Below are 12,672 nucleotides of genomic sequence, written 5' to 3'. Positions count from 1 at the left end.
TGCTCTTTTCAATTCAACAAGGTGTTGTGTTTCCCCAAGAGGGCAGTGTTACTCTGTGTCTGAACACATCAATAGCGATCAGTACTAAAAATCATTGGAATAATATCATCCAATCATTGATTGGCTATATCTGCTTGATTATGCAGTGCAGAGGCACCAACATCCTCCCTAAGGACTCAAAAATTAATTAATCTCAATTAGATTAAAAAAAAGTGACAAGTGACAAAACAGTGACAGTCAAGTTAGTCAAACTGTGTACTGTGTAGTCAAATGTATTTCTAAAACAATATTGTTATCATTTTTCTCTTCTCTACTTTTTTTTTTAATTACACCATCTTCAGCTACTTTAAAGCTGCTGATGTAGGGTACAGAGGCGTCATTTAATGATTTCTTGAAAAGTAAGATAAAAGGCAGAATAAATGCCAGGGTGGCCTAAAACAAAGAGAATATGGGCCAAATGTCGACCAAGGGCCTCAGATTTGTTGTCTGCTCTCCTGCATCCTGACAATATGACGGGCTGTATCCCAGCAGACAGTGAGTAATAGGCGGTAATAAGTAATCCCTGGACAGGCCATCACACAGAGACAACTTCACACAGCCAATTTAGAACCATCAATTAATAGCAATCCCAGCATCTTCTTCCAGTGAGGTGACAGTAAAAACTACAATTAAACTCATTACTATATTTAGTTTGTTTTATTAACACTTTAAGCACCACTACATGTGTTAACAGACAACCCTGCAGCTTTGAGTTAGAGTCCTACAACTCTGTGACAAAAACATTCAAATCCCAGACACCACAATGTTTAGCCTCGTCTCTGGATACCCAAATGAAAGATAAATAACACCTTAGATTTACACTGAATCATATATTCCCTTTTCCTGTTCCTTATTCACAGTTGGAATTTGAAAAACTTTTAGCAGCATTTGATCACAGATTAGGGAGGAGAAGAAGACTTAAAACTGACCACCATAACAACTGTACTTTTTAAAGCAGATGCAAAAGCTTGCACCATTAAGGAGCCCTTATTCTGTTAGTGCAGTAGTTACAAAAGTGCTGGTGAATTGCAACAAGGGCTAGTTTTGGATCTTCTATATTAGATAAAATGTACAATGAAAATCAAATGTTTGAAAATCTGGTATAACATGATTACATCAAGACACACCCCCACATTACTGTTTGTAGTAAAAATACAATTTAAATGAATTATAAAATTCGTCAGTGTAGCTGTACTCACAACTGTTGTCTTAATGAGAGAATTACAAAATTTCTAATCTCAGTTAGGTTAACCCTAAACTCCATTCACATGACACGTAATCCTTTCAAACACCCGTCACCTGCTGTTAGTCAGTAAGGTTTGTCCCCACCCTTGTTATCATAGTTAGATTCTAAATGCAGGCTGTGTGAGGGTCAGAATCCCAATCACTGAGGATACCAGACCACAAAACCCAACCACTCCTGCGTTGGACTGGTATATACCCAACTTTTCTAAAGGGATGAAGAGATCACAAACATTTTTCAGAGTGTCCAAAGCAACAGCCGGGTGTGACTTTAGGGTTTTCAAAAGTACAAAGAGAAAAGCATCCAGCTGAGGAATGACAGCTTCAGCTACGTCTGGACTTTCACTGAAATGCTGATCCATTTTCTGTTTAAATTGTTTATCTCTGGCCCTCTTTACCATCAGCTGCAGGATTACATAAACGTCTCTGCTTAGATTCATCACTAACGAGAACAAGTAGAAGCGCGTGGCATTTATGCTCCAGCGTTCCTTGTCAACGCTGCGGATCAGACCGACACTTCTGGCCCAAAGCACATTGTCACAGATAAAGTAGAGGGCGCGGTTGATGTTGGCCGCAGTGAGGCACAGGCACAGCACTCGATCAGAGAGTTGCATGGTTCGCTTAGCAGCCTCAATGGAATTTGCAGTGTTTCCCAGCCTGAACACTGACAAAGGAGATAGAAATACAAAGGGTATTAGAGCAGTAATCAATTTAATATGAAATGTCAGGTCAACATTTCATAGCAGTCCACAATGGACAGCAAAATACAGTTCCTCTGCTTTTAAATTAACTAGAACACTACTTCATATAAGGGGAAAAGGCAAAGGTCTCTGAGCACTGTGAGTGTTTCCATACTGTAGTCACAGCTATTGGGGCTAAAGCATACATTTGTACTTTGCTTTTTGAACCGTTTCAAAAGAACATACAAAATATGCACGTGTTTATCTTAAAATCTTTAAATTGCAAGACATAATCATGTCCTTTATCAACAACTATTCAGCCTGACCGACGCATGGAGGCGGCAGAGCCCCATGGCTCGAACTGACATAGGGAAGAGTTGGTACTCTCAGAGTGGGTAAAACAAAACAAAATCAGAGGCTTCAATACAGCTACAAACAGCCCTAAGCTTAGTATGGTGTATAAGCCTATGGAGGCTGAAGAGACAAAGATGCCAAAGAGACTACAAAATTGCCCAACTTCATTCAAACTCAGTGCAGAAACAAATGTGATCCGATGATCTGTTTATTTGTTGTCAGCACAGCCACAACATGTCTTAAACAAAGATACTGTGATTTGTGAAATGGGACAATAAGTGTTGAACATAAAGTTTATTTGTTTTTTTAATAGCACTATGGTTTTGGCTTCACATACCTCCTCACAGAAATACGTATCATATGTATTAACACTAGGGAAAAGACAACTTTATGATTAAAGGAACAGGTTTATGTACTATTTTCACAACATATAGGCTATAGCATGTATGTGGCACATGTATGAGCGCAATGATAGCTTATCTTCTACATGAAGTGAACTTGTGTACTCAGTAGAGGGTATGGCAACAAGGTGGTAAAAACTAAAATTGAAGTGTTCCAGTTTCTTTAAATTTGTTCACCATAAATCTCACAACAACTGTGACTATTTCAGTTTTGATCATTTTAGTGATGTTGAAAGAAGGCCAGAGTTTTGTTAAACAAACAGAAAGGTGAACAGCTTTGCTTTAATTCATTATGACTCAGTTCGCTATAATTGGCCTTAAAGAGTAGGCACTCGCGAGCTTATCTGACCTTGATAATATTGTTGTGTTCACAGCGGTCAGCAGCAGTCAGGTTATTAGGTGCAAGTGTGATGAACTCCGTTTTAACTTGGTCCTAGCCACCGACCGACTTGTTCCTCATTTTACAGATTTATACTCACATTTTCGTCCAGCGCTCATGTTGGCCTCCAGACTTTTAAGTTTTGCCACAAGCTCCTTTCTCTCTGGGTTGTTTCGCAGCAGAAATGCAGACAGAGCACATGCATACTGGGTAGCCCTGCAATCATTCAAGACAGAGGCGTTACTAGTAAATATGAGATGTTGGCGTTAGGTCCATGTGCAACCTGAAACTTCCGCGTTTCTACCAGTAAAATAATAAATCGTCAGCAATTACGACCAGGTCACTGCAACTCACCTGAATATACGGTCCCTTCCTTGGCTCTGGCTGGTTAATTTTATAGCCGCTTCCATGCTTAAACCGACCAAGAACAGTCTGTCCTAGTTAGCTAAGTTTGACAGCCACGCTCAAAGACGGAGCCGCAGGTTTTTTCGTTACTACTAAAAACAACGTCCGTCCTTCTTCTTCAGCTTAAACCAGCAATTGTGGTTTATATAACGTCAACAGTTAAAAGTCAAGCGGGTATTATTCTACTTTAAACTTTTCACCCGCGTCCCACCTTCAGCTAATTACGCCTTCGCTTCTGTCAACAGCTGAGCTAAACGTGCTTGTTTCTGCACGGACAGTTTAGGAGACGGACAAAAAGCCGTGCTCATTTTATGGACGGACCAGAGCGTAACTTTTAGTTACTATGGTTACTTTGCATTTTACTCAGTAAAAATTGATCGCTACGTAGGTTACTAGAAAATTAATAAACGGAAACATTAACATTATCACATGAGATTTTATTTGTTTGTATGAATTGTATGAAGCGTTCACTGTTTACTACCTGTGAAAAATGCATATTTATTATTGAATGTGTTTGATTCAAAACTTACTAAACATTAAAATATTCCTTTCATCCTGCCACAGGGCCCCATCAGCAATTCATTATTTTCATTTTTACTCAAATAAATGTTGCTGATAAATTGCAGTCAGTAACTAGGCAGTGCAGAGACATTAAGTACGTTATGCATAATCTACAACAGAGAACAATGACAGTTTTAGACTTTTTTAATGAGTTGTTACACAATTCCCCAAAACTCACAGAACCATTAATAGTCCCAATTAGATATGTTGAAGATATAAGACACAAAGTGTGCATATAAGGTTCCACTTGGAAACCTCTGACATTATCAGGCTGTTTAGGTTTTAGCCTTTTTACAGCTAAAACCCAAAAGATGAGTTAGTGTCAGGAGCCCTATAGACAGTGGAGACCTTAAAATGTGAAACAATCACAGAAAAAGAGAAATAATCAGTGAAAAAAAACATTAGATGTTTAGCTAGAAGACAAGCGTACTAAATCATGAAGCATCAGTAGAAATATGCTGGTCTCATACATGTGTAGATTGCTTGGTTTAACACTTCTACTTCTACTAGGCTATATATAGAGTATTATATGAAAAATGCTCATCTAAAACCCCTTATGTGTAAAGTGAAAGATGCAAACTGCAAACTTTCTGTTCTCTTACCATCTATTCCAGCTTCACCACAGCTGTTGGATGAATTCTGTGTTTTTCCATTAGAGTGCAGCAAATAAATTATTCTTAATGTAACAATACCCACGAGTTTAAGATTCAAGGATGAAAAGTCAGCCAAAAACTGCAGAGCTTACTGCACCAGTCTAAGTAACACAGCATACAGCAGAAACAAGCTAAACTGAGTGCAATAAATAATTTCTTTAACTGATCTTGTGTTTTCTATGTAAAAACTTATAGAAGGCCAGTGGCCTCTGCTGCAGGCCTTTAAAGCAGACCTTGCAGTAAAGAATGGAAGAAAGAACACTCAGCTGGTTTAATATACAAAACCTTGCTAGAGTACAAATGCTTGCATTAGTTTGCATCTATTGTGCAAAGGATTAAAGTGCACAGTGTAAACATGTTTACTCCACTTCTTATCTAGTTTTGACAATATGGAAGCTGTCAGCAGTGTTGAATAATGATGAACTGTCTCTGCAGTGTCTGTGCTTTATTTCACTGTATATTCAATGATGTTATTGGTATTAGTGCTATTGATAGCATACAGTCTAAATCAACAGGGTCTCCTACTGTATTTAAATTTACAAAACATTTACTCCACACTATTTGACAACCATTAAAATGGTCTGCCATTAGTCTCATGTAGACCTCCTCTTACAGGTTAATATGTACACTATATAAACATACAGTACAAGGTCCTATTGGAATGTCAGTAGCTACAATAATATTCAATATGCACCATGTGTGCAGTGGTTTACGTAACATCAGATTCTGCAGATATAAAATGGGAGCATAAGCTGAGAGGAAGTGAAGTTTCCCAAATAAACCACAAGATAAACCCCAGGAATTAAGCTTAAATTTTAAACTGTTTAAAATAACACTTATATGGTCAACAAAACACACAGAACTGGTACAAATATAATTTCATTCAGTCTAAAGGTCAGAATGTGTGGATTTCTTTGTGAAAGCTTGATGAGGTTGTCATGCATGCAGTACTTCCTCCGTTGTCATGGGTTCGTTCACAGACAGTCTCAAGCTCTTTCTGACGGAGGCTATCTAAAGAGCCGCATATTGGCTCCAGTATTATGTTCATGTTTGAAAGTCAAGCTCAGATGTACTGTTTCTAGATCCCTTAAGCTCTTTGTAGGAGGTCACCCTGTATCATAATATCAACTGGACTCAAATTAAATAGAAGTGACACCACACGTGGCAGTGACCTTGAAAGAATTTGTTATGCAATGCCCCTTCTGATGTGGATTTTCTCATTATAATTATAATTACAGATACATTTCATGGCAGTCTGCCAATCAATGTAGTTTCAGTCAGTCATAGTTTCTACAAGAAGTAGAAATTCTGCGGGTTCTGAGGATATGTGCAGCCAGTTACCAAAAAACAGGAATATATGAGAAATATTTCATTAATAAACAACTCCCCACTGGTATGACATCCCTAATGGAATATAAATGTTGACAAATAAAACCAGACCAGGTATAACATGATCAATAACCCAAAAGCCTTCTGTCTCATTTTGTTAGCGTTCCTCTCCTGGAAGTGGCTAGCTACCTAAAAACTTTTTTTTTTCTATAAGGATAATCCCTTCATGATAATCCCTTCATGCCTTGAAATGCTCTGAGATGGCCTGGATGTATAAGTCTGCACCCTCACCTCATAGTGTGCACAGAGCTATGCATATGCAAATCATCCCCCCCCCCCCAACTACTATCTCCTCCCATCCTTTTCTCTGCCTGCCTGCAGCGCTGCTCTTCCTATACTCAGCTCAAACACTGTAAAATCACTCTAGACTACAACATAGCATGTTCAAGTGCCAGAGTGAGTCAGGCACATGTACATAAATCAGAGCCTGAGCCTGAGAAAGACTGAAGCTGCCACAGTGACACGTTGGAATTGTAATTGCTCTCTACAGTTTTTAGCTTTAGCTTGACTGCTTCACTTCTTCTAGTTGTTTCCAATCAACCGTTCCCTCACTTCAGCCTAATAGCTGACAGGTTCCTTTAGGTGCGTGCACCCTGGATGTCTGAATGTGTGAGGCACATGTGGGTTACATGCCTAGCTGCTGTCAACCCAAAGGCTAATGTTGTTCATAATGGCTACACACTTAAAGAAATTCAAGATTCAGGTTAAGACACACACTTTAGAACATTTTACAAGAAAAAACTATCCCATCTGCTGCCACCATTTTCAGTTACCAATGAGTGGCATCCCTAACAACACATAAGAGAGTGACAGACACATAGAAGGTTTTTTTTTCTAGACCTGGAAATAGACCTTTTTCCTTCTTCCTTTTTATCTCTCTCTCTCCCATCTTTTTCAGCCTCTGAGTGTTCATATCTGAATTAAAATAGCACTAATGTAGCAGTTGTACCGCAACTACCACCTCTGCCCCATGGCTGTCCTCACACACCCTTCTTGTTGTGTTCTGATTTAGCCATATGGATGTTTTGAGCTTTGTTTTGAGCACATTTTCTGCAGCAAAGATTTTTTTTAAATTGCAGGTTGTTTTGAAGCTTTTCATTGGGGAGTTCTCTTTTCTTTCAAGAACATTTACATAAAGATCAACCTTGTCTTAGTTCCTGTCATAGTCCTGTGTTCTGGTATTGTTGTTTTTAGTAAATCTTCAGTTTCCTGGTTATTTTAGTGTATTTGTATTTTATAGATGGTTTTCATTTCTGTTTTTGTGTTTCGTCTTTCCTGTGTTTTGGTCTTGTTTCCTGTTTTATTTTAAAAGTGTTGTTTTCCTTGTGTATTTCCTGTGTCCTGTTACCCCTGTCTATTTAAGTTGTGTGCTCCCCTTTGTCTTAGTCAGTTTGTCTGTTTTACCATGGTGCTGTCCTGGTCCCTATGTCACGTCTCTCTGGGTTCCTCAGTTCCCGGTTGTTCCAGTTCCAGTCCATAACGGTTCCACAATATTTCTTTACATACAGGTTCAAGCACAGAAACAAATTTAGCATTTACTATTGATGGTTTGTGATGTGCCATAATTTAGTCTTAATAAGTTGTAGCCATATGTTTCACACATTTTTTAAATTGAATTTAATGTAATGTAATGTAATTACAACTTTTTAATTTAATTTAATTTAATTTAATTTAATTAACTCTCAAGCAAGCAGACAGTGACAAGGAAAAACTCCCTTTTAACAGGAAGAACCAGGGAGAACCATCCTGCTGATAGCGGGCCAGGTAGAGGAGGAGAGAGGATAGATACAGAACAATTCAGACTAAAAGCAGCAAACTGTGTGCAAGCACGCACACACACACGCACGCATTTGCCATACAGATTGAATTTATTGATTGATTGATTGATTTTAAAGTGTCAGTAATGATAGTGGGTCCAATATAGTGTAGGAGGCTGCTCCATAATCGGAAGGCCTCAACCTCAAACACCAGATCTCCCAGCAGCAGCAGAACTGCTCAGAGGTCTTTTTCAAAGGACCTGAGGGGGCTTGGGGTTAGCATGAGTGTAGGAGTTCATTCAAAGCCTTACACACAAGTAGCAGAAACTTACAGATGATCTGATACTGGACTGATATTGTTTCAGTCAGCCATAAGCCCAGCAGCAAGTTAAATCTTTGAATTACTGAGACAGCAAGAAAGAGAGAGAGAGAGTTCTCTGTGGCTCTCACTGAAGGAGCCCAATAAAAATGACTCACTACTGATACTCAGACTGTGCATGCAGTAATACCACTGAGTGAGAGTTGATGTGCACATTCTAAAGAGAAAACACAGACAGTTCTTGTACAAATAATCATTTTATCATGTGACCATGAGCTGAATTTGACATCTTGAAATAAAGAACACTGTCCTTGAAGAGTTTACAGTTATCAAGAAAATCTCCAAACCATATTATTTCGATATGCTTTTGTTAAAGTAGTTCTCGCTGTTCTTCATAATGTGTGACGTCAGAGCCACGGGCCCCTGGGGCCCGGCGTCTTTTGAACAGGATCGAGGCATGATGTCTTCCACACCACGGGGACTCACTGAAGACTCAGACTCAGGTTGAAGACATGGTGAAGTACTCCACTTAGCTGAGGGGACACAGGCTTTCAGGACCCTGGGGCTCACACCATCAGGGCCTCCAGCCTGCATGGAGTCTCTGCAGCTGTCTTCTCACCTGCTCAGCGGTAAAGGTCACTGTTGAGGTGACAGGTGGAGGAGGGGAACAGGTAATTCCCAGGGGGTAGTGGTCAGCCGGAGGGGTCTGGGGACAAGGTGCGAGCAAGACCATTCAGATGAGTTGTGGGGGGGAATAGGGGGAGTGAAGTGGCTGGTTGTTGTTGCTCAGCTGAAGAAGAGTCGTTAGCAGGGTAAATTGGGGTCGCTGTGCCAAATCTGTTAATCTGTTGAATGCAAACACTTGGCTACCCGAAGTGGGCACTCATCAAAGCCACAAAAACAAGACCCCTCAACAACAAGAAGAAGGACAACACCAGGCGGAGAAAGAACATCTCCATTCCATATGTGTCAGGAGTATCAGAGAAACTCCGCAGGATCTTCAACAACCATGACATCCCGGTCCATTTCAAACCTATGACAACACTGAGACAGAGACTGGTTCACCCGAAGGATAAGATTCCCAGGGAGAAACACAGCAATGTGATATATGCAGTCCAGTGCAGTGAGGAATGCTCTGATCTGTACATTGGAGAAACTAAACAACCACTCCACAGAAGAATGGCTCAGCACAGGAGAGCCACCTCCTCAGGACAAGACTCAGCTGTTCACCTCCACCTCAAAGACAAAGGACACTCCTTTGAGGACAACAACGTTCACATTTAGACAGGGAGGAAAGGTGGTATGAAAGAGGAGTCAAGGAAGCCATCTATGTTAAGCTGGAAAAACCTTCCCTTAACAGAGGTGGTGGCCTCAGACATCATCTTTCTACCACACACAATGCAGTGATTCCATCCATTCCCAGGAAGTTTGCACATACTCACAGTAAGAACAAAAGGCTGTCAACCAGTCCCCCTCCGGCAGTTTCATAGTCGTTAGCCAGTCGTTAGACACACCTGGCCCAGTCAGCCAGAACATCACAGGTAAGTATGGAAACATTTAGTGCTATTGTTTGTAAGTTTTTTAAAGTTTTACCCAGACCCACCCACATAGGTCTGTAACCACATATAAACCATGTTTCCCCACCAAACAGTTAGAACTGATGAAGCTGCTTGGATGAGCAGCAAAACGTCTTCTAGAAAACTCTACAAGTCCAGACGCCTTGCTTCAATCTTCTCTACGTAAAAGCTGAAATAACAGTTTTTTTCTCTTATAAAGAAGGCCATTAAAATCAACAAGGCCAGCAGTGACTCAGTGAGCTGTTTAATATAAAAATCCATATGTGCTCAGGGCAGAACTGTACAGTCCATCATATTCATCTTCACATATTTATTTTCAGATTCATGCTTAGACTCCCTTTTCCGAAAAACAATGTTCCATTTGACAGCAGAATATAAAAGAGTCTGATGGCATTTGATTCTCTTTCGTTAAACTCAAGATTGTCAGGGTAGACCAGAGATCAAAAAACATTCATATGCAGGTCAGGTCCCTGACACTTATCAGCCAGTACATGTAATCCTATGTAATCTATATTCTTATTTTGTATACAAACATAGATTCAATGAACCTGTGTAAAATAGTAGGGAAATCCAACATTTTATGCTAACATATAAATATACAGCTTTTTGATATCTTGCTCAGCAATGTTGTGCTGGAGAAGTGAGAAAAAGAATAACAACAGCATGCATTTAGGTTTCATTCATGCATCAAATGACTGCATTTATTTACATCATTAGACTACCGACTCCCTTTTGGAACTAGCCTGGAGTAGCTGCTTGGCTCACCTCAGCTCTGTAAGTTTTCCTCTGTCATTATGTGAGTCGTCAGTCGTCGCCTTTAGTTCCATCAGCACCTGGTTTTTCACTGATATGAACACTGTGTGTGTGTCTTCGGGGTAGAGAGGCAAAGGATGATGAGAATGAATGTGTATTACCTGCCTAACCTTAAAATACATTTCAACTTAAATCGTACTTTCTCTGCAAAAGTGTGATATCAAACTGCTTAAATGTCATACCTTGCCTCAGACTAATGTAATGCTGGCCTATGGAGCCAAGAAATAACATCATTTTCTGATAGTGCTGTTGCCATGGCTTGTGTTTTATACCACTGCAGCTCTTATTAATTACAAATGAATCATTAATACGATGTTAGTCCCAGGTCCTTTTTGTGCAAAGTTGTTTTGAAAGATGTCAGTGAATGGTTTCTATATCCATCAACACCGCATGTGGATGTACTAACACGGAGCAGAAGATGAGCTTTTATGAGTTACGGTCTCATTTTCAGCTGTAATTTACCACTGATGATGGAATCTACAGCCTACCCACATAGAAAATAACTTTAGGTTAGAAAGCCTCTTGTGTGCGGCATTAACACTCTGGACTGGAGCGTGATTTGCATTTATATATGCAAATTTCTGTGTTGAGATGTAGCACTGAAAGCACATTGGGACTGCATGGCCTTTATTCTGGTTCGAATATGTTAAAGGCATCTGAGATCATTGTCTGTATTGTGGATTTGTAATACTGCTTTAATTGTATTAAAGAGCACCCCTGCTGTGTGGTGTATTATGAACAATGACACAGATAACATGCTCATGGTGTGGGCATGAGGCTCTGAATGAGAATCATGTTAAAAAAATGAGACAATCCCTGATAGCAGCCATGACAGCAGGTATGACACTATGCACTGAGAAACAGCAAAAATCTTCATGCCGTATTTATTAATAGAGCGAGACAAGTCATTTGTGGACAGGTGCATGTTGGGTTTAACTTCCATCTGACCGCCTTCACATATCAAGTTTGTATCAGGTGTGGATACACAACTGACTACTTCTTGTACTTCATCACCATAGACAGACTGTGCCTTCTGTCAAATAAACAAACAAATGAACAAACAAATTTGAAAATAAATCCATACACATTTTGCCAGATCATGCAGCATCGTGGCAAACAGCATCATGATGTGAAACAACACAAATAAAATGCAAGACAAAGCAGAGCAAGCGTTACAAACACTCACAGAAACTCAGGGGTATTTGTGTGTTCAAATCTCCTCTACTCTAAGAGACAATTTTAATACACAACAGCACAAAACAACTGTGTGTTATTGTGAAATTGCGTGAAGTTGTGTGCCAATTTCGTGTCGTGTTGATGTATTTTAAAGTTAAAAATGGATCGATGGCTAATCCTGGTCGTCTAATGGCCATCCTTTCCCTGCTGTAGCAATAATGAACTGAATGGTTCATGGCTTCGATGAGTTCCTTATTAAGATCCTGAACAACATACCTTATCCTCACATTGACATTTCTGTTAGTGTTTCACTGGATCTTTCATATTTTGCACATGTTATATGCAAACATACATCTATCCTGCAAGATATGTTGATGCACATAATTAAATGAAAAATATGCCTAATGAGCCTCCAGACTTGGAATTTTTCAGTGTTCCTAAAAAAGTTGCTATGTAACAGATGTGTTACAGCACTCCTGTGTGAAGCGGCTGTGTTGCCGATAGACGTGATGAAAGCATGGAGAGATGTCGTCAATCCAACACTCTGCTCGCAAAACGTTCATGGTAAAGTTGGTTTATTAATACAACAAGGGAATCTTTAAAAAAAGTTGTTATGTATATTCACATGTATCATTGTATGATGGAAACAAAACAATATCCACAAGTAAACAAAGACTCTAGGAGCAAACTGAAGCAAAGCCTGCAGTGAAGGACATAATTAAACATACCATATGGAAATGGAAAGCACCCAAGTTGAAAAAGTGCTTTGCATTCATTATAAAACCTTTACCAGGACATTGATTGAAATGAAAAGCTACAACGCACTGAAGTCCAGCTAATAAGTCTTGTCACACTGCTAATGTGACAGTGGCGGGCTCTGCAGAGAACACTCCACATGTGTCATCATCTTGAAAGAAGAGTTATGTT

At 39.6% G+C, this 12,672-nt stretch overlaps 1 protein-coding gene across 2 annotated transcripts in view; it reads right to left on the bottom strand.

Moving 5' to 3' along the window:
• LOC114452700 (peroxisomal membrane protein 11A-like) overlaps positions 1 to 3,764 on the bottom strand; it is a 51,075-nt gene extending 47,311 nt beyond the window's left edge. The window contains exons 1-3 of one of the 2 annotated variants that reach the window (XM_028432191.1): positions 3,450 to 3,764; positions 3,196 to 3,311; positions 682 to 1,945 (exon numbers count right to left, since the gene is read on the bottom strand). In XM_028432191.1, coding sequence (XP_028287992.1) covers positions 1,383 to 1,945; positions 3,196 to 3,311; positions 3,450 to 3,505 — 735 coding nt within the window. In that variant the 5' untranslated portion in view covers positions 3,506 to 3,764 and the 3' untranslated portion in view covers positions 682 to 1,382. Of the gene's footprint in view, positions 1 to 681; positions 1,946 to 3,195; positions 3,312 to 3,449 lie in introns of those variants that run through there. The other variant, XM_028432188.1, reaches the window with a different exon arrangement.
• Positions 3,765 to 12,672: the final 8,908 nt, after the last annotated feature.

This window comes from Parambassis ranga, chromosome 19, assembly GCF_900634625.1.
Source record: "Parambassis ranga chromosome 19, fParRan2.1, whole genome shotgun sequence".
Taxonomy (NCBI): Eukaryota; Metazoa; Chordata; class Actinopteri; family Ambassidae; genus Parambassis; species Parambassis ranga.
This window is presented reverse-complemented; position numbering and strand designations above follow the sequence as displayed.